This window comes from Plodia interpunctella, chromosome 11 (genome assembly GCF_027563975.2).
Source record: "Plodia interpunctella isolate USDA-ARS_2022_Savannah chromosome 11, ilPloInte3.2, whole genome shotgun sequence".
Lineage (NCBI taxonomy): Eukaryota > Metazoa > Arthropoda > Insecta > Lepidoptera > Pyralidae > Plodia > Plodia interpunctella.
In genome coordinates, this window is record NC_071304.1 from 95,707 (window position 1) to 115,786 (window position 20,080).

A 20,080-nucleotide genomic window follows, 5' to 3' on the forward strand; every position below is an offset into this window, starting at 1 on the left:
TAGTTTTCTCATGGAATTATAATGCAATAAATCTCATGGAATTAATTATAATTCCATGAGAAAACTATAGACAGGTAGGTACCTACACCTAGGTAGGTACTTCATACAAAAGACAAATGCCAGGTATCACAGAATAATAAACTAGATATTAAGATCATTACAATGTCCTATTATCTGAGGTAGATACACGAGTTGAAACGAGACAGACATAATACTAAAGTTCACACCATTTGCCCGGTCAGGTATTTTATTAGGTAGGTAGGTAGTTTTCTCTTGTATGCCTCAGAATATCCTTCCATGGATGGACACCTTCCTCAGGAATCACACTATTTATTAGTGAAAAGAGTATGAAAAACCGTGCAGTAGTTTTTGTGTTTATCACAACAGACAGATGCGGCAGCGAACTTTGTTATTTTCAAGTAGGTACAGAAAAACTTACAATTGGCCGCAATTTTGATTAAAAAGAGCGTCGGGGTCAGGTCAGGGTACATTACTACATTGGCCAAAGTTAGAGCTACTGTATTTAAAAAAAAAAGAAAATAAGTGGAAATTTCGGAAATATGTACCCTTAAAACAACAGATACATATATTTTAGTTAAATTTTTATTTTATAAATACATTATATGGCTATAACTTAAAACAGGAAAATAATACAAAAGCCACTTTATTACAAAAGCACCAAATAGAGTTATCATGTAAACCTCATTAATTAGTCCAACTGATTGAATAATCGTAAGTAGGTACATTGTTATCACTAGTTACATGGAAAAATATTATTTGGATAGTTTGAGTTGATTTGAGTTTGATTATCCACCTAGGAGCAAATATTGAGCTTGTCGTGTGTGCGTGTGTGTCACAAGCGTACCGCACTGCACACCGGGCAGTTGGACTCCGCCCCGTCCGGCAGGCATTCTATGTGATAGGAATGTCTGCAGTTGTACACTTTTAGGTTTGAAGCATTCGACAGGTCCTTCATGATTATACGGCCTTGGCATACACAACACAGAAAGTCATCGGTCACTGATATACCTCTCTGCTGACCAACAATGAGCTTTTCATGTATTTCAAAGAAATTCCTTAGTGTGATGACCTTGCAGGCCTCTTGCACCGACAGCTGGAGCCTGTAATCACACATCATTTTTGCTAATGACTCTTTCAAGTCTTTGATTTCACAGCCTGATTTTATATTCTGTATTAACATGCGAGGGTCCACATAGTTGCCTATCCTCTTCAAGAGCAATGTTACATATTCCGGCTTGTCCACCGTTTGTTTGATGAGGTCTGTCCAGAGCTCCTTGTCGTTATGCTCCTGGCAAAAGGAGATGGCTTGCTTGATGTCATGGAGCTGCTCAATGATGATCTGCAGAGCTTCCCGTGTGTTGCCCATACGCCCCAGCAGGAACACCATTTCTGGATAAAACTCATTACTTCTGCACTCATCCAGTGCTTCCTGGATAGGATAATTGTCACTGCATTTGAGGAATGGTAGCAATTTTTCTTTGTCAAACTTTGCATACAGCCTGACTAGCTTCCCATGATATCTACTATTTTCTCTCTCATCAGGCTGTAAGCGCTCCTTCTTGCTGTAAGCGTGTAGAAACTGGAATAACAAATAGTCATGTTTCTCGAGTTGTTTCTCTACTACTTCAACTGGAATTTTATTTTCTAGTAGAAGGGATATTGCCTCATTGCAGTCCAGGGTCATCAGGTCCAGAATTTTGTCATGAATCACATTATACATTTTGTAACGAGAAATAAGTTTGAATACATCTTTATGTTGAAGTTTCAGGTATGCATTCAGGGCTTTGTCATATTTCCTTTGATAGCAATATAGCAAGGCTAGGGCTTCGAGGTAGATGTTTTTATCTACTTCAGTTGTGAGCAAGTGGTCCAGCACTCCCTTAATAATGACACCTGTGTTGTACAACTTGTGGTTCCACTCCTTCACCAGCTTGAGGAATCCCTGGGGATCCACCTTTAAGTACTCATAAAATATAAGTTCATAAATGTGTGGGCTCAAGCACTGCTCTGGATTTTTGGGTACATATGAGCTTATAGCCCGGAGCTGGTTTACTTCAGCAAATTTAACAATTTGATTTTCCCATAGGACCTTCTCATTCTTGCAGATGCGAGCACATAGGATTGCCGCCTCCTCAAACAGATGCTCTGATAACAAACGGTCTAAATACTGCACTCCTACAACTACCAATGAGTGCTTTGATGTTTTGCCACCCACTTCCTCAAGTATTGCCATTGCCTTGTCAAAGCGGCCATACTCCATAAGCCAAGTAATTTTTTCATCAATATCATAAGGACTAGCTACAAGTATATCTTTTGGGGAAACAATGAAAAATCGATTTTCTTCTATGAGCATGTCAAGGTAGTAATCATTGCAAGAATATTCTTCATACCCCCGAATATTGAGGACGTCAGTAGACACTTCACAAAATTCACAGTCTTTATAATCGGCCACCATCAATACAGGTCGCTGGGCCTTGCCCGTTTCTGGATCACAATCCTTGGGCACACCAAGCAACACTAGCTGGTCGTCAAAGGGGCCCAGCCCACAAATATAATAATCTATTTGAAATGTGTACACAGGGTCCACTAAATACTCAGTGACATCTCTGGTCTGCAGCTCTATTTGGCTACGCTTCCTGATGACACATATTCTAACAGTGTCAACCCATCCTATCATCAGAGTTTTGGGGGCTGACCACAGTAGATTGCAACGGTAATCTTCAATGGATCTATTGGGGCTCTTCTCCCACTGGATAAGGCCCAGGGAACACCTAGCCTGGAGATCGTACACCCGGACACCGACCTCACTGGCCCAAGCTATGAACCGGTCGTGCCAGGAAATGGCCTGCACATGGCCCTCACACTCAAACAATACTGTACTCCGCAGTCTATTTAGGAATGTTTTCTCATACAGTGTAAGCTTTGTATCACCTGAAATAAAATATAATTTACATTTAATTCTATATAAGTACTTAATAATTTGACAACTTCGGTGGTGCAGTGGTAAAGTGCTTGCCACTGAACCGATCCTGTCCTGTCCTGGTCCTGGGTTCGATCCCCAGTTGGGTCATGATGGAAAATGATCTTTTTCTGATTGACCCGGGTCTAGATGTTTATCTATATATGTATTTGTTATAAAATATAGTATTGTTGAGTTAGTATCCCATAATACAAGTCTCGAACTTACTGTGGGGCTAGTTCAATCTGTGTGATTTGTCCTAATAAATATATATATATTTATATATATATCTTTATAAATCAGTAAGTAAAATACCTATTTCATACCATATTAAGATAATGTCAAAATAATTGCATAAATGGTAGTATGGATGAGTAACATAACAAGTTTTTCCTCATATTATAAGTCAACAAAACACTAGGCATTCAGGTCACACAACATGCTTACACAAGTAATTAAACTGTAGCAGAATGGTCTCTATCATAAGAAAATGATTTTTATTTAAGTAGCTGTTAAAAGACTTTGGTTTTTTTTTGTATTTGATGAAATTTTCAAACTTCAAAATACACATGCATCAGCTTAATTAGCTTTTTTAATTGTAGGTTATAAAATAAATGATTGTGGAGATGCAGTGCCAAGCAAATAAAATAAAATACCTGTGAGGAATCTTCTGCCAGATCCTGATTTGAAGTAAAATGGATCCAAAGCTACAGATTTGATAACTCTTCCTAGAGGCAAGCTGTGTGCATTGTCGCTGGAGTAGAGGCCGTATACCAGCACTTTGCCGTCGTCCGAGCAGCTCGCAATGTAATCTCCATTCACGTCCACCGAGATTTTGTTCACAGCGATCGCGTGAGCCTGCAGCTCTTTGTCCTTTCCGTCTTGCGAGATTGGCACAGTATTCCCTTCGTGGTCCAATAGGTGAATCACACCCCATTGCGTGCCGAGGCAAATGAATTTTGTATGAACACAGATACAACTCACTGCGTCTTTTTGCAGAATGTTTTGCACATCGTTACCCATTCTATCGTATTTCAACTTCGGCTCTTCATCTGGAGGCAGGCTATCGCAGCTCTCCAAATTCAGAGCCATGGTTATTGTTTTATGGAACGTCGTTAACGCTTTCTAATAATCACATATTACAAGTTTTAATAGTATTAAGAAAATAATTAATTCTCACTTTAAAGTGATTTACGTATTTTATTTTTTTGTTCAATTTCGTTAGTTTTCGTAAAAATATTTTTTATATGACTGTATTCTATCTGCAACTGACAACTGAGTGACAATGACAGTAGACTTCAGTGGGAAATTGCATGGAAATTGCTACTACCTACCTATTGTGACTTCATAACAATGCTTTATAAAGACAACGGTACATAGTGGTCCGAGTTGCCTGCCTGCTTCGTTGCTTTTTAAAGTTTGTAAGGTATCTAGGTATGTTAAGTTTTTTTCTTCAATTGAGAGTATTACTGCACATTTATCCCGCCAGAGTACAGCACTCTATGTTAGGTACACAAAAGCTTTGTCGCCTTTTGTTATTTCGATTAAAACGTTTATTTTAGAGTACTTTATTAATCCTTTCATTATGTAAGCATTCGTTTGTGAAGATATACAACAATGCAGCATATTCGGGTGCCGAAATATTGGGAAAAATCGTTTTCCATAAGATAAAATACTTCGAAAATTATGGAATACGCCTCACGCTGTAAAATTTTCGAGCCAGTAAACGGTCGAAAAGAAGCTAGGAACACTTCACACGTGAAGTCTTATTAAAATATGGACTTCATACAGGTGAGAATTTCAGTCAAAATCAAGTTTATATCAGTTTATGCAGAACATAACCTAAAATAGTGTTATTATTTTCAGGATAATCCACTAAATCCTTTCTTTTTTCTTTAAACTCGCACCAAGATTACGTATAAGGTATTTTTGGTCGTAAATCTGGAACAATATTGAAAATTGGCGCTTTTTGCCTCCATTGGCAATGTTTGTGTACTTTAGTTGTACCAGTAGTGCCATCTGCGTTGAGCTTTGCGTAATATGCCTGTTGTAGTAGGTACCTACTTACCTACTACAACATTCCAAAATTATGGCTGTTTAAAAATGGTTTTCTAGCCATATTTATTTGACGTAAAAAAATATTACTTCCGTTTAGGATTTGTAGCTTTTTCGCGCGTTTTAATTTGAATTTGCCTAATGTAGGTACTATACTACTTACCTATGTTAGGTTTATTTTATTATTCAGGGAACTGATATAAGAAAAAGGAAATGGAAAAAACTGGAAGGTTTTGTGAATCCAATATTTATGACTATAAAAACAATTTATCCCCGTTTGGGCAAAAAGTTTTTAACGTTTTACTTAATAAATGGCGTAAAGGTGAGCGATTATACATAGTTACCTAGGTACCTTATGTAAAACAATGATTTGATGGGATTACCTTATTTATTACGCGTGGTGGTTCCCTGGTATACCTAAAGGCTCAGTATAAAATTAGGTTAGAGAAGTTGTCAAATGGAAGAATTTTGTGAACCCAGTCCTAGTCCTCTACTAATCTGCCATTGCCTTGTGAACAAAGGTCCCAGGTTCGAATGCTACTCGTGCCAAATGGTTTTCAATAGGTAATGTGATCAAAGTCGTCGCAAGGAAATGTACTGAAACTACTGTGGCGATACCCTTCTGGAACAGCCCTTCTTAACCGAACGTGATTGGTATAAGGAAATTATAATCATCAATAATATATTATCCACTCAGCGCAAGTTACGTTCGTGCTGTTCCAAGATAACGCCACGATTAATTTAATATATGACGTCACTTCACATACCTAATAAATATAGATTATTCTACAGGGATTCTCTGGTATCATTTACCAACATCAACCAAGTGTATGCCGTGGGGCAAATTTATTGGGAGCACCTATGTGGGTGTCACTTCTGTGCAGAAGTGCCACAACCTATGTGGCACTTCTGCACAGAAGTGTATTGTATTGTAGTGTGGGAGCACCTGCTCCCACACTACAATACGTAGGTTTGAAGTGTAGAATTTTGAGTTGAGGTGATAAATCATGAGTTGATGATTTATCACCAACTCAAAATTGCAGCCACCAATGCATCCATATCCTACTTTAGATGATATCCTGGCTCTAATAATTACAGTCAAACAACAGTTAAAACAGTTACAAAATAATAGTCAATTTTTTAAAACTTGTAGAAGAAATCTTCAATAACAACATATTGAACAATAGATTAAACCGAGATAGACGTTATGATTACGAGCAAAAAAGGAAAATAATAACGTAAGTATGTGAATACCACAAACTACACACAAAAATATGTAAGTAACACTAGCTTATGCTAACACAGCTTTGCCCGCACGTGAATTTCGCACGGGACATTTACTTTTTGCCGGAATGAAAAGTAGCATATGTTCTTCGTACTCTTAACTAAGCATATGTATGAGAAATTCCAAGACAATTGGTTGAGTAGATTCTTTATCTACTCAACCAATTGTCTTGGAATTTCTGACGACCTGATGATATAACAAACAAACAAATTTACTTTCACCTTTATAATATTAATTGGGATTTAAGTATCATATATTACGTTACGATGATAAAAATCACTATTTATTTTTTAAAACATAAAATAACTAACTAACCACCTGAAAATATGATGAAGGTCGTAAATTAAGAACAATGCAGATTCCATGTTTTACAGGTTTGAAGATTCACATATTTCCAAACCGATATTTAATGTAAATGTTCCACTAGACAACAGTCTGCATTATATCAGCACACCTGTTCAGAGAGAAGGAACGGAATCAGAGAACGCTTTGGCTTCAAGGGAGGGGACATCTACACAGTTTCTTCAATTTAACTCGATACAAAATAATACCATAGAGCGGAATACTAAAGATAGAAATTTTACTTCTACTGAGATATGCAATTTTAAGTCTGTACTAAGTGATGGCAATGATGAAGATAATATAAACCTTACTGCTGCGGATTTACTAGATTATAAACAAATACAAAATGAGACATTAGAAGATCATCCAGGAGTTTCTAGATTGGATTTTTTGAGGCCACTCGATGTGAATTCTGAAAAACTTACGTCTGAATCTTTAAATGAAAGTATAAATATTTTTAACTTTGAACGTTGTACACCACTCCATGGAAACAAACCCGGGAAGGACGTTTCGTGGAATGAAATGTTTGATACGGAACTACTACCGGATATTATTGCACCCGTTGTTGAAGAAAAATCGATCGCTGCACAGAATGCCATCGCAAACGAAAAACCTTTTAAAATATCATTTCCTGAAGATATTATTAAGGGTCCAGTAATAAATTCAAAGCAAAGCAAAATCAAAATTATTGAAGATAAAACAGAAATAAATTCGAATCTGAAATTTGTGAAACGCAAGAAAGATGTAACATCAACAAAAAATAAAGCATCAAAGAGGTTGAAAGAAAATAATGTAAAGCAAAATAAAACAAAAAAGGAAAAATATAGAAAAACAGTTGAAAATTGGCTAGACGGAGTGGATCCTGATGATTGTGTGGAAGTAGGAAAAAATGCCATTACAAAGCCTATCAAATCAGGAACAAAAATTAAAACATTACATAAAATTGTGAAAGATACTCTAGTTCCAAAGGAACAAAATGTGCCTAAGAAAACTATACAAGCTCATTTAAAAAATAAAGGAGGTATTATGAAATTTAGCAAACCTGAAGTACTTAAAGAAGACACTAATGCACCTGAAGGCACGGGTACAGAAGCTGTTATCAAAGGGGCTAACAGAGTAAACGTGAAGAAAAGCAAACCAAAATTCATCGCACCGCTAAAATCTCAGGTTCCTGTGAAAGAGATTCAGTTTACAGTTGTAGTAATTGATGAAACCAACTGGTCAGAGCACATTGTAAAATTTGAAAATTCGAAGTTTACTGAACTTTATGCTGTTTTAATGTTCAGGTGATGATATCTAAGTTTGTATTGGAACGCACTGGAAATAAGCTGGAAATAGACTACATCAAAATAAATCTTTTTTATAACTTACAGCAATGGTTTATGCCAACTAAATAAACAGTTTACGGATGAAGAGTGTATCCCCGAGGGTGTTATGCTTCATATAGATGATGAATTTTACTATTTCAAAAAGACCGAGGATAAATTCAGGTACACATTTACGATTCCCTTTCACAGATATTTACGTAATCATGGATATTGTATATTACGTAATCATGGATATTACAGTATATTTCTGGGGAATGAGAATAACTTGTTTTGTTTCAGTGATATCATAATAAAGTTTCTAGAAAACAAAATCGTGGTTTGCCAGGATGGAAAAAATATCCTAATTTTTTTTAAACACAACTTCGATTTTGTCGTCGATATAGTTATCCACGATGTAAAGGTAAATGTCATGTAGCACAGAATTTTTGTTAAATTGGTACCTAATTTGGCAGGAAAATGCCAAATTAATTACCAATTACAAAAATATATGGAAAATGGAAGATGTAACTCATGAAACAGATCGGGGCCAGCCTACTGGAGCCGGATAATCCCGCGGAAACTTTCAGCGACCTTCAAAAGCTGATGTCCACTACCCCGGACTATAGCATAGCCACAGAATGCAAGCTGCAGAAGACCGCCTGGTACTTGACTTTGATGCGGGATTGCGCAGACAAACTGAAGGTGAAGCTGCTCGAGCATTCTTTATGGAGGTTGTTCGTAGATATTGAAATGAAAGTACTTCCTATTATTGCTGGTGAGTACGTTATACTTCTCTACTTCAAAGTATATTATAGGATTGGAATAGATATGACCAAAATTTACAATTATGATAACCCAAGCTGGGTTATCATAATTGTAAATTTTGGTCATCATCAATTAAGTTATCCTCCTCCTTTCAGATATGGAGTTTCGCGGCATCCATGTCAACACAGAGGAGCTCAAGTCCATGGAGGGCATCCTTCTGTCCCGGATGAAGGCCGTCGAGATGGAGTGCCACCGAGTGGCCGGCAAGACCTTCCAGATGACGTCACCGACGCAGGTTGCCGCTATCTTGTATGACGAGCTGCAGTTGCATGCCAAATGTAATCTTGTTGTTAAGGAGACTATGAGCAAGGGAGCCAAGTCGACATCAGAGTCTATGGTGTGTTTATCTTTTATTCATTGCTTCCTGAAAAGATACGCGAACGTCGCTTCTCCATCAATTGCTTTACCATTTGCTTGTTGCTATTTAAATTACCCAATTATAATGTCTCACCTATATACATGTTTTGGTTTGTGTTCACATAATTCAAGCATCATTTCAGTTACGTACCCTGGTGCCGCTTCACCCACTGCCAGGGCTGATCCTGGAGTACCGGCGTCTTCACAAAGCACACGCTACATTCCTAGCTGGAATCGGGCAGCACGTCAAAGACGGCGTCATAAAACCTATTTGGTAATGACTGCAGCTTCATAAATGATTTCATTTGTTGTTACTGTAGGATATCTACAGGTTTCTTCATTAACTGGTTGTAACCCAGAATTGAGTGTACTTCTTGTTCATCTTAATTTCTTAACTGATTTAATAAATTATGTTATACTAACTGGTGCGCGCGACTTCGTTCGCGTGGCCGAACTATTCCTAGTAAGGAGTCAAAACTATTAGATAAATTTAGCTGTAGAAACAAAGTGTAACGATTTCTATACAGAAGATGCTCATCAGACTGAAAAGCGTTTGTTAAGTTGTTATTTCTATATTTCCTATAGTTTAGCTGGACCATCATGGTACTCTGGTACTATCAGGTGTTCCAGTTTTCAAAATCATTTATAACCTATATATTGCCCGGGTTTAATAGCTATATAAAAAAAATCATTCCAATCCGTCCGGAGATTAACGTGTACAGACAGATTGTTTTTTCAAATTCTTACTGTTTTTCTATGACTATCGCCTAATTTTGTTTTCATGTAAATATATTCCATGTACAGAATTTTCGTATATATTGATTTATGAAGACGACTTCGATTGAGCGTATTACTTCTCAAGATTAGTTTCCAAGTGTGTTTTCCAGGGTCCAGACGGCAGCAGCGACAGGCCGCATCGCCGCCAGCAACCCGAACTTGCAAGCCATTCCCAAGGCTCCCTTCAGTCTCAGCTCCAACGCTGATAATACAGGTATCCAATGTGATAACTCTAGATTCTTCTAGTATCTATCTTTCAACAAATAAAGTTAGCACAATATGTATTTTCCTTCCATTCGTCTTGTCACTTGCCATTTCAATAAATGAGATTCAACTGGACGATTTATTGGTGCCATTAATCAAAAGACAACAGGAGTAATTCCCGTGTTATCCGACAGAAGGGGCTTTAAACCTGCGGTCAATATACATAGCGCGTCCGGGCTGGCTGCTGCTGGCCGCCGACTTCAAGCAGGTGGAGTGCCGCGTGTTCGCGTCCGCCGCCGCCGACACCGCGCTGCTCGGGGCGCTGCGCTCGGCGGGCGATCTGTTCACAGTCCTGGCTTCCAAGTGGTAGGATATTGTCCAAGTCTTAAAGAAAGCTTTCGGAACAGGAGGTTTCGGAAGCTATTTAGCTTTGTTCTTGGGTGCATATCGACTATAATATAAAAAGCTGGGATTATTTTTTTAAATTTAAAATGACGTTGATAAATTAGGTACTTTCTACAGACTGTTTCAGAGTGGACTTTGCGAACAGATCCTTGACAACGATCTTCTTTTTCGCTCCAATCTATCTCGAGAGTTAAACTTTCATCGACGAGCCTTTGAAGAATTCTTTATGAATTCTTAAGAGTTGTCATTCAGCTGAGTATCAACTTGCGTTCAGGCTCAACAAGCCTGAGCGAGACGTGAGCGCCGCGGACCGCGAGCGGACCAAGCGCATCGTGTACGCGCGGCTGTACGGCGCCGGCGCACGCAAGCTGATGGACATACTAGACATCACCTACGAACAGGCCTTGAGTGTTCAAGATAGCTTCGACAGTAAGTATACAGCAAATAATGTAATGTTAATCAATAATAAAGAAATAAATAACGCAAAATAAGACTGTCCGTTTCAAATGTTGTCTAATTGAAATTCACAGATATATAATGTTCTTATATTGTCTTGAAATTAGAGTTTTTTTTTGCAATACCTTGTGATGAATAATTAGTCTATTTACTAACAAATCCGAGATCTAGGATCTATCTTCAGCAAAACAAAATAGACATCAATCAAGGTGCTAGGTATATTAGCAATGTTTCGTTAGCAAGGGTTTCCCTAAAGGAGGGCAGAGAGGGACAGGTGAAAGTTCATAAATATGTAAGCAAGCCCTAAGTCTACTCACTTGATTGACCTGCTGGTGTTGATTGATCATTCCCGCAGAATGAATTCATAGTATATAAAATTTCCGCCTCCTAGCGGCTGGTCCTAGAAGCCAAAAACAGGTCGTCAACAAAGCGAATGTCGCAGGGACGTTTCCGTCATTGAAGTCGTTCGGCGCGTCCGTAGCACGCTCGTGCGCGGAGGGCCGCGCGCCGCGCACCGCCGCCGGCCGCGCGCGCCCGCTGCCCGCGCTGCGCAGCGCCGACGCGGCCCAGCGTGCGCATGCGCAGCGACAGGCCTTGAACTTCCTTGTGCAAGGTACTGTACTATAGGTCTAAGGCTGATGTATCGATGACATAGGAAGAGGTGAATGTGGTTTCGAACAGCACGGGGTATAGATGAATGGCTTAAAAGCCTATTAGCATTGAGATATATATATATATATATATATATATATATATATATATATATATATATATATATATAGCTGCAGATAATGATAATGATGTTGTGCGAATGCGCTTGTCTGATTTCGTTTTTATGACGACAGACACAATAAGAGATGACTGTATGTTATACCTGACAGTACTTACCTGGTTGATATTCCAAAGACCATAACATAACGCACTGCATCATCCAGGTACAGCGGCGGACATATGCAAGATAGCGATGTCAAGCGCGCAGTCGCAGCTGAAATCCGCCGGCATCCGAGCTCACCTCCTGCTGCAGATCCACGACGAGCTGGTGTGGGAAGTTGCCGAGGACCAGTTGGCTGCAGCCCACGGTACTGATTACATCATTAATTTAGGTAAAATGCCGCGCATTTGCAGCAACACTTGGTTTTTGCAATGTCTACAACAGTGGTTAAATGTGCGAATTGCAATCCTTACATAACATATAACAAGTCCTCTGTTCGTGAAACTATTTGCAGGGATTTTCATGCGGTTTTCACCAATAGATAGCGTGAGCGTGAGCGCCAACAAAGAAGTGAATAATTACCTGTAAAATACGGCAAGGCTCACTCAGATATTTTGACGATATTATATGCTTATCATGGGATCTACCGGCGCATGGGTCGAGTTGGCAAAGGTTAGACATTTCCACATCCCTTGAAACAGGCGTGATAATATGTGTGTGTGGTCGGCAGCCATAATACGGTCGGCGATGGAAAGCAGCGGGCGGGCGGCGGGGCTGGAGACGCTGCCGGTGACGGCCGCCGCCGCGCGCTGCTGGGGGCGCCTCGCGCCTGTCTGAGCCGGGCTGGGGCGCTGCTGGGGGCGCCTCGCGCCTGTCCGAGCCGGGCGGGGGCGCTGCTGGGGGCGCCTCGCGCCTGTCCGAGCCGGGCTGGGGCGCTGCTGGGGGCGCCTCGCGCCTGTCCGAGCCGGGCTGGGGCGCTGCTGGGGGCGCCTCGCGCTTGTCCGAGCCGGGCTGGGGCGCTGCTGGGGGCGCCTCGCGCCTGTCTGAGCCGGGCTGGGGCGCTGCTGGGGGCGCCTCGCGCCTGTCCGAGCCGGGCTGGGGCGCTGCTGGGGGAGCCTCGCGCCTGTCCGAGCCGGGCTGGGGCGCTGCTGGGGGCGCCTCGCGCCTCTGAGCCGGACTGGGGCGCTGCTGGGGGCGCCTCGCGCCTGTCTGAGCCGGGCTGGGGCGCTGCTGGGGGCGCCTCGCGCCTGTCTGAGCCGGGCTGGAGCGCTGCTGGGGGCGCCTCGCGCCTGTCTGAGCCGGGCGGGGGCGCTGCTGGGGGCGCCTCGCGCCTGTCTGAGTCGGGCTAGGGCGCTGCTGGGGGCGCTTCGCGCCTGTCTGAGCCGGGCTGGGGCGCTGCTGGGGGCGCCTCGCGCCTGTCTGAGCCGGGCTGGGGCGCTGCTGGGGGCGCCTCGCGCCTCTGAGCCGGGCTGGGGCGCTGCTGGGGGCGCCTTGCGCCTGTCTGAGCCGGGCTGGGGCGCTGCTGGGGGCGCCTCGCGCCTTTCTGAGCCGGGCGGGGGCGCTGCTGCTTTGATTCCATAGAATATACTTTATTAGCCTCTAAGTCCCAAATTTTTATAACATGAGACGTTCCACGGGTAAAGGTATCTTATGGGGCGATATTTTTGTATGTTTTTATTTTTTATTTCAATTGTTTTTGAGTAGTACATTACTGATGAGATATGCGTAACTAAAAATCGACCATAAAATAGTAGGTTATTTAGATGTCTTTAACTGTTTAATTTCTTAACCGCCAGACTGAAAAAAAACTATACACAATTATTGGTCACCACAAAACTTAGAAAACTTTTGGCCAGTCATTTAATATGCATGTAAAACACTAGTTTGAGATTACAATATAAAATATTTGTTTTTCTCTAGTGAATATGTAGAACTATTTAGGTATGTAAGTTTTTAGATTAAATTGACATGTTAATTAAATAAAAATACAATCTTCTTTCAAATTAATTTATTTGTTTCGACATGTTATCCAATTCTCATGCCCCACACTCTCGTGGTACGAGATTAGTTGAATTAGCGGCAGTACAACTATTGTCTACTTGTATTCGGTGTTGTCATATAAAAAGCATTAACAAACTTAAGTTTAGGTTACTTCTATCACTATTTATTAATTAGATTAGCCTATTTATTTCTGTCTGTCTGTCACGCTTTCACGGCTAAACCACTAGGTTAATACCCCGAGATATAAAATGTAATTATGCCAAGCGACTGTAATAATAAATTTCGAAATGTTTAACAAAATAAAATAGGAGATCAGAGAGTCCACTACATCTTAAAATTTAAAAATGAAACATCTCACAAATTATACAAATTGATCGTAACTCCTAATAAAAGCAGAAAATACTATGATAAATCCATTACAGTAATCCAAATGCACTAACCCCAATAATTAAACTTAAAAGTAAGTATCGAAGCTCTTAATAAAAGTGAGAGCAGGAATTTGTGCAAGCAGCATGGAGCCGTCTAGAGAACTATGTCAATGACAATATTTATTACGCCGTGCTATAATTTATGCGCATAATAAATTCGGTTTTGTACTTTACCCCAGTAGTTGCTGAAATAAGTTAAATTAAAAAAAAAACAACAGTAATACCAAGTTACTAACAATTATTAACATATTTAGAGGCTATGGTAAGAACCTCCCACATCCCATGAATCCTAAAAACATAATAACAAAAAAAATATCGATTATATCTATGTATTTAAGTACTCAATAAATTGACAGGGTTCGTACAAAAAGGCAGGTATTTGAACGGGGGATTATTCTCTAACAAGTGAGTCAAAGGCCCTAGTCTATTAGCATATATTTCAAATGTACTAGCTTCATTATCACCTGTTTCTATTTCAAAACGTTTTAGCTACGAGCAAGTCGAGCCACATTGGATATCACTCTTATGACATACACTTAAAAGATCAATTTAGCTTGACATGGCGTCGAGATAAGTAAAGCCATCAGAATAAGGCCCCGGGACTCTTCCATTAAATTCGCGTGTGCAATGTAACCCCTACCACTTATTCCTACAGCACCTGTGTTCACAAAATATATTGGACTAGTGAGAACTAAGCTAAACGCAACTATAACTTGACCCCGATCCACGTGCACAGCCGCTGCGCCTTCACCTGAAGGGATTCGTACCTGACGGAGCTGAGCCCGTCCTTGTGGCCCTGAAAAGTTATCGTCTGTTCAGAAATCAGATGCAGAGACGACCTATTTTGAAACACATTATTCTTAAAGCAGCGGGCGACCACTGCTGAAAAGAAAAGCCGAAACTCAATGAAGTATATTGATCCCATATTCATATCATATTTTGATATTTTTTTTCGTTTAAATAAGATATATTAGCGCGCCCTTCCACTGATCAAATTCTTTGTATAATATTATTACCTATTTCCTTTGTAACGTTAGGTAAATTGAAAAGAAATGTTATGTACAGTAAACCGCAAATGTCAAGTTACCAGCGTAGCCCTTTATGCCACGATAATAGCGGCGAGTTTGCAATGATTGGGTTGGGTGATTTGGCTATACATTGTTTGTCTTGTGACCAAAAGATATAATTATAGAATGGCTATAAAATGTATCTTGAATGAAACCTGTATCTTGTTCTCCTTGATGATAGTCTCCCTTGCTCTGTTCACCGGCTCGTGGGTGTGGGTCATCATCGAGTACTCTGACATTTCCCGAGGGAACCTGAAGTCAATTCATAACTATATACTTTGTTTAAATATATTTAACTTGTTTCACTGCTAGGCGTGGATCTCGCTCATTTGCTTCCACTTAGTAAGTTGACATGGTGTTGTTGACATGAAAGTGAACGAAGGCATTGTGCTAAAAAATCGTTTCCGGTTACATTCTCGGTTGTGTTGCCTCAATGCATCACTACATATAACATCATTGAAAAAAAAAGTCGCTTCCCGCTGTCTGTCCATATATATGCTTAGATCTTTAAAACTACGCAATGGATTTTGATACGGGATTTTATCCATTCGGTTAACTTGTAGAGGTGAATAAAGTTAGTTTGCTTAGTTTGTATGCGAGGAAAAGAAAATTAGCTGTGTACGTCGAAATCGGCAAAGTTCAGTACCAATGTACAATTAACACTGCATGAAACAATGACGACCATCTCGGTGGAAATCATGTCAGTCATGCAAAAAATATATTTCAAAGGCTAGTATGTACAGTAAAACTTGATGATTAATTTTATTGTTTCCTCATTTTATTTGTTAGACAAATTTGGGCTGCCGAAAAGTAATTTATATACTTTTAACATCTTTGTAACATGAAGTAGTTAATGATCTTTTGATTTTATATTACTTCGAGTAAAGACTAAAACAGCTGAAAAAATTCATATTTGATAAGCGAGGATTTTCAATTATAAATTTTATTGTACCTTAAAATTTTAAGATTGTTGGACAATATCCTGTCAGCCATCTCGTCGTCCTCTCCCCCCCAGTTGTAGAAGTTGTTGGAGAACCCGTTGACGCGCACGTAGTGGTCCGCGCGCATGGCCAGCACGCCCCCCACTAGGTAGTCGTAGATCAACACGAAGCGGAACTTGTCTATGCTAGCGCTGATATCAAACATTTATTCCGAGATTAGACCATTCAATCTAGTTTTTACTAATGTTAATGTTACTTCCCTTGAAAATGCAATATTACGATAAGCATGACCTGATGTTGTATCCAGGATCGGCTTCAATCGAGGGAACTACTGATTTGCTAGGGCATATTTTTTTTTACCATAGATATAAATGTAAATATCTCTCTAATGACAATAAAAGCAAGTGAAAAAACGACCTACTTAGTGAAAAAGTTAGCCTATTTAAGTGTCCCATTGCTAGGCGAAGGCCTTCCCTTTTCTTTAGTAGGTTCCGACTTACACTAAAATTGTATTTTGAGGTTGAAGATGCACCTGAGGTGCCGCGGCTGGTCCATGCAGACGTAGAGGTTGCTGGCGGCGAGCGGCAGCAGGTCCACGTCGTGCAGCAGCAGGCACGGGAAGCGCTCGGCCAGCGCGCGCTGCGCCCCGATGTTGTACAGCATGCCTTTATTCCACGGCTTGTTGTCCAGCTGCTCCACAAGGAATATCCTGGAACCGATTTATTTAGGATCACATTGCTCTTCAACATGAGAATTTGCATTGTGAAGTTTCTTGTGCCGCTTCTTTTCCACCTGCGTTTTGGAAGTCGGCAATAGAGTTTATTTTAAGTGAATTTTTGACGTCAATACATAATTTTGAAACATGTATACAATCTATGTGAAAATTGATGCATTAATATAACAATGGTTAAGCTGTGATAAGAAATTTAAATTTAGAAAACAATTAATATGTGAAATTTTATCATCACCTCCATAGTCATCAACATCCATTTGAACGTCCCCACTGCTGGGGCAGAAGCCTTCATGGATAAGGATAAACCCAGTAGGGTTGTAATGTCTTATAATTACAATTTACATTTTTAATGTACACATTATAAATGTACATTGTATATGAACATACTATTTTTTGACTAAAGTAGCTAACCAAACTTACTTATAATGTATATTTTGCTTCCTCAAAAAATTGTGCATATAAGGCAGAAATATGTCTAGATGGCGCTGTCTATTTCTGTAAGTGACAAGTATTGCCACACTGAACAAGGGTTGACAGTGCTCCGGCGTGTAGCTGCCATCTTTGATGCCCCATGCAGAGAAGTTGCCAATATCCTTGGAACTTTTGGGAACTTCCCAAGTCTGTAACTTTTCTTTGCTCTGTAGTATATGATCATAAGGGCAATCTGGTTTGGTCCTCTTCTCAGCTAATTGGGGCACAGTGGCAGTGTAGATGGCGTCTGTCAGCTGTTCCCGTGGGACTGAAGGGTAGTTGTACACATTGCAGCTCGTAAAGAGACGATGGATAGCTATGATGCTCAGTAGAGTTACAGCATATTTGCTGATAGGGACCTGGAACAGCAGCTGAGGAAACAAGCAATGATTAATATTTTACCTCCTGACTGTGCACTGTGTGAATGGGAATACAAAATTAAACAATTTGCTAAATTCTATTATATGTATGTCAACTATTGCATCAAATAAATAATAAATAAATAAATACTACAATGTAACATTATACATATAAGATAAATAAAAATGAAAAACACTACCTATATTAAAAGGAATTCAAATGTAATTTCTACAACTGTATTAGAAATACTATTCATCAGAACAAAAATAAAGCTTGATGTCACAAGAATATTTTAAAGAAAGGGACAATATATGATAATGCCCTTAATGAGAATATTATTTCATTACTTGCTAACATATTATATAAGGAAGTCACATTGTCGCGTCTGTATGTATGAACACGATAAACTCAAAAACTACTGGGCTGATTTTTGTATGGTTTTCACCAATAGATAGTGTGATTCCTGAGGAAGGTTGTAAGTGTATGTATAATTTATTATGGTATTACTGGAGCGAAGCCAGGACTAATTAGGTAACTAATTCTGTAATAGATCTAAAGACAATAACAGCTGGCATTGTACTTACATGTAGTTTCTTATTGAGCTTCTTACAATCAAAATATCTAGGCATAGCAGTATGGTGACCGATTGTTATTTCGTTTTTTAATTAGCTAATTGCTAACTACAAATAACTACTAGACATAGCTATTGCAATTGCAATAATTTTACAGGTCTTGGTAGTATTTTAGTGTAGTTCATAAACTTGATTTGCTTTTTTCCGTATATTTATATGGAGATTCTACCTATTTTATTTATTAGTGTTTTACTTTGTTGGTTTTACATCAAATAATATCATAAATATTATAATAAAGTTATTTATAACAAATTTATTTCTTTCAGAGTTCGATTGGGTTTTGGGGCTGGCTGGATCAATCAGTTTTGAATAGTTTTGTTTTGACGTATTTGACATTGACATCACTTCCCAACACAAACAGCAACGTAGGTACTTACACGAAGTAGGAAAGTTAGCATATTTGGAAGGCACTGCGATCTGAGAAGGCAGGCATATATTAAACCTCAGGCGGCTTATTTATTTATTTCAGCTTTATTGCACAACAATACAATTTGTAAAAGCACAACAGGCGGACTAATGCGAAAAGCATTATCGGCGTTATCTCACAGTCAGCCTTTAGGTGAAAGAGAGAATGCTATGTGGGTTTAAAAATATACATTACTAACATAGATACGTATTTAAATATAAAGTACATACGATTACATTATATATCCATAACCTTACATATTAGAAAATAAAGTCCACTGCCGCGTCTGTCTGTCTGTGCGCGATAAACTCAAAAACTGATGCATGGATTTTCATGCGGTTTTCACCAATAGATAGTGTGATTCTTGAGGAAGATTTAGGTGTATAATTTATTATGTTTTTACACGTGCGAAGACGGGACGGGCTGCTAGTACTACAATATATTATAGTCATAAACGTATAAGGATTATTGATATATTCTGCTGCAGAAAAACTTTATTTTATTAACTTAAGACTCCAATAAGTAGAATTTGTACACAAGCAAGACTCTTAAAACAAACACTGCTTGAGGCTATTCTGATGGATTCAGGCAGTGACATAATATATGTAGATTCCTGCGTTTACGGATATTCCTAATCAAAGTACAAGTCTGACAAATTCAATCAACCCATGCAGCTATAGATGCTTTAGCTATTGAGCTTCATCAAGTGTTGAACTAGGTACCTACTTACTTCTTCTAGTACGAAACGACTGCAATCTTGACACTGTAATGTTTAATATCTGTGAATCTTAAGCACTTAAGACCATTACAAACTAGTTCTATCCATACATTTAGAAAAGACAATCAAATTAAATTAGTCTTTAGTTTTAAAGATTTGTTCTTAAATATTCGAGTTTTCGTCTTAAATATTACATATGTGGATCTGAATATATTCTCTATTTTTTGTTAAACACTTCCGTCCCTTTATAAGGTAGCTAAGAGGTGGAAGTGTGTGATAGCGATTCCTTATCGTTTTTAGTAATTGCAGACAAGAGAAATGGCAAAAGATTTACATGAAAACAATGAATAACATTTATTGTTTTCATGTAAAATAACATGATATCATGATAACAATTGATAAAATACGGCACATAATAAATAGGTAAGTAAGTATTTATACAAAGATGCAGAGAGAATCAACTGTTATTATGAGATGTGTTTCAAATATTGGAATTAAAAACATTACTAAGTTATTAACAATGTGGGTAAAAGCGCGGTTAGGCGAATAGGCGGACTTTGGTCACTTTCCTAATTCCGTTAAAGAAATCCATTATTATTGAGTACTAGCGGCGCGTCC

At 39.2% G+C, this 20,080-nt stretch overlaps 3 protein-coding genes across 5 annotated transcripts; 1 reads left to right on the top strand and 2 right to left on the bottom strand.

Moving 5' to 3' along the window:
• The first annotated feature begins 81 nt into the window (after positions 1–81).
• LOC128673674 (DNA polymerase nu-like) lies at positions 82–12,643 on the top strand. Of its 3 annotated transcripts, none has more exons than XM_053751680.2 (14): positions 82–419; positions 6,189–6,273; positions 6,695–7,948; positions 8,036–8,152; positions 8,270–8,390; positions 8,510–8,744; positions 8,890–9,131; positions 9,295–9,425; positions 10,039–10,142; positions 10,327–10,498; positions 10,812–10,966; positions 11,436–11,606; positions 11,929–12,072; positions 12,436–12,643. In XM_053751680.2, exons 1-14 carry the CDS (start codon positions 392–394, stop codon positions 12,540–12,542), a joined length of 3,066 nt encoding a protein of 1,021 aa, XP_053607655.1. In that variant the 5' UTR covers positions 82–391; the 3' UTR covers positions 12,543–12,643. The 3 variants fall into 3 exon arrangements, with proteins under 3 accessions (XP_053607655.1, XP_053607656.1, XP_053607654.1); XM_053751679.2 differs by lacking the exon at positions 82–419 and adding an exon at positions 5,219–5,357; XM_053751681.2 differs by lacking the exon at positions 6,189–6,273 and having other exon boundaries at positions 85–419; positions 6,679–7,948; positions 12,436–12,641.
• LOC128673675 (vacuolar protein sorting-associated protein 41 homolog) lies at positions 590–4,266 on the bottom strand. The gene is made up of 2 exons (XM_053751682.2): positions 3,637–4,266; positions 590–2,952 (listed from the first exon to the last, which is right to left on the bottom strand). Exons 1-2 carry the CDS (start codon positions 4,070–4,072, stop codon positions 854–856), a joined length of 2,535 nt encoding a protein of 844 aa, XP_053607657.1. The 5' UTR covers positions 4,073–4,266; the 3' UTR covers positions 590–853.
• Positions 12,644–13,698: 1,055 nt separating the features above from the next.
• LOC128673720 (beta-1,4-N-acetylgalactosaminyltransferase bre-4-like) lies at positions 13,699–18,620 on the bottom strand. The gene is made up of 6 exons (XM_053751765.2): positions 18,291–18,620; positions 17,296–17,717; positions 16,675–16,851; positions 16,154–16,333; positions 15,357–15,453; positions 13,699–14,930 (listed from the first exon to the last, which is right to left on the bottom strand). Exons 1-6 carry the CDS (start codon positions 18,333–18,335, stop codon positions 14,841–14,843), a joined length of 1,011 nt encoding a protein of 336 aa, XP_053607740.1. The 5' UTR covers positions 18,336–18,620; the 3' UTR covers positions 13,699–14,840.
• Between the last annotated feature and the right edge of the window lie 1,460 nt (positions 18,621–20,080).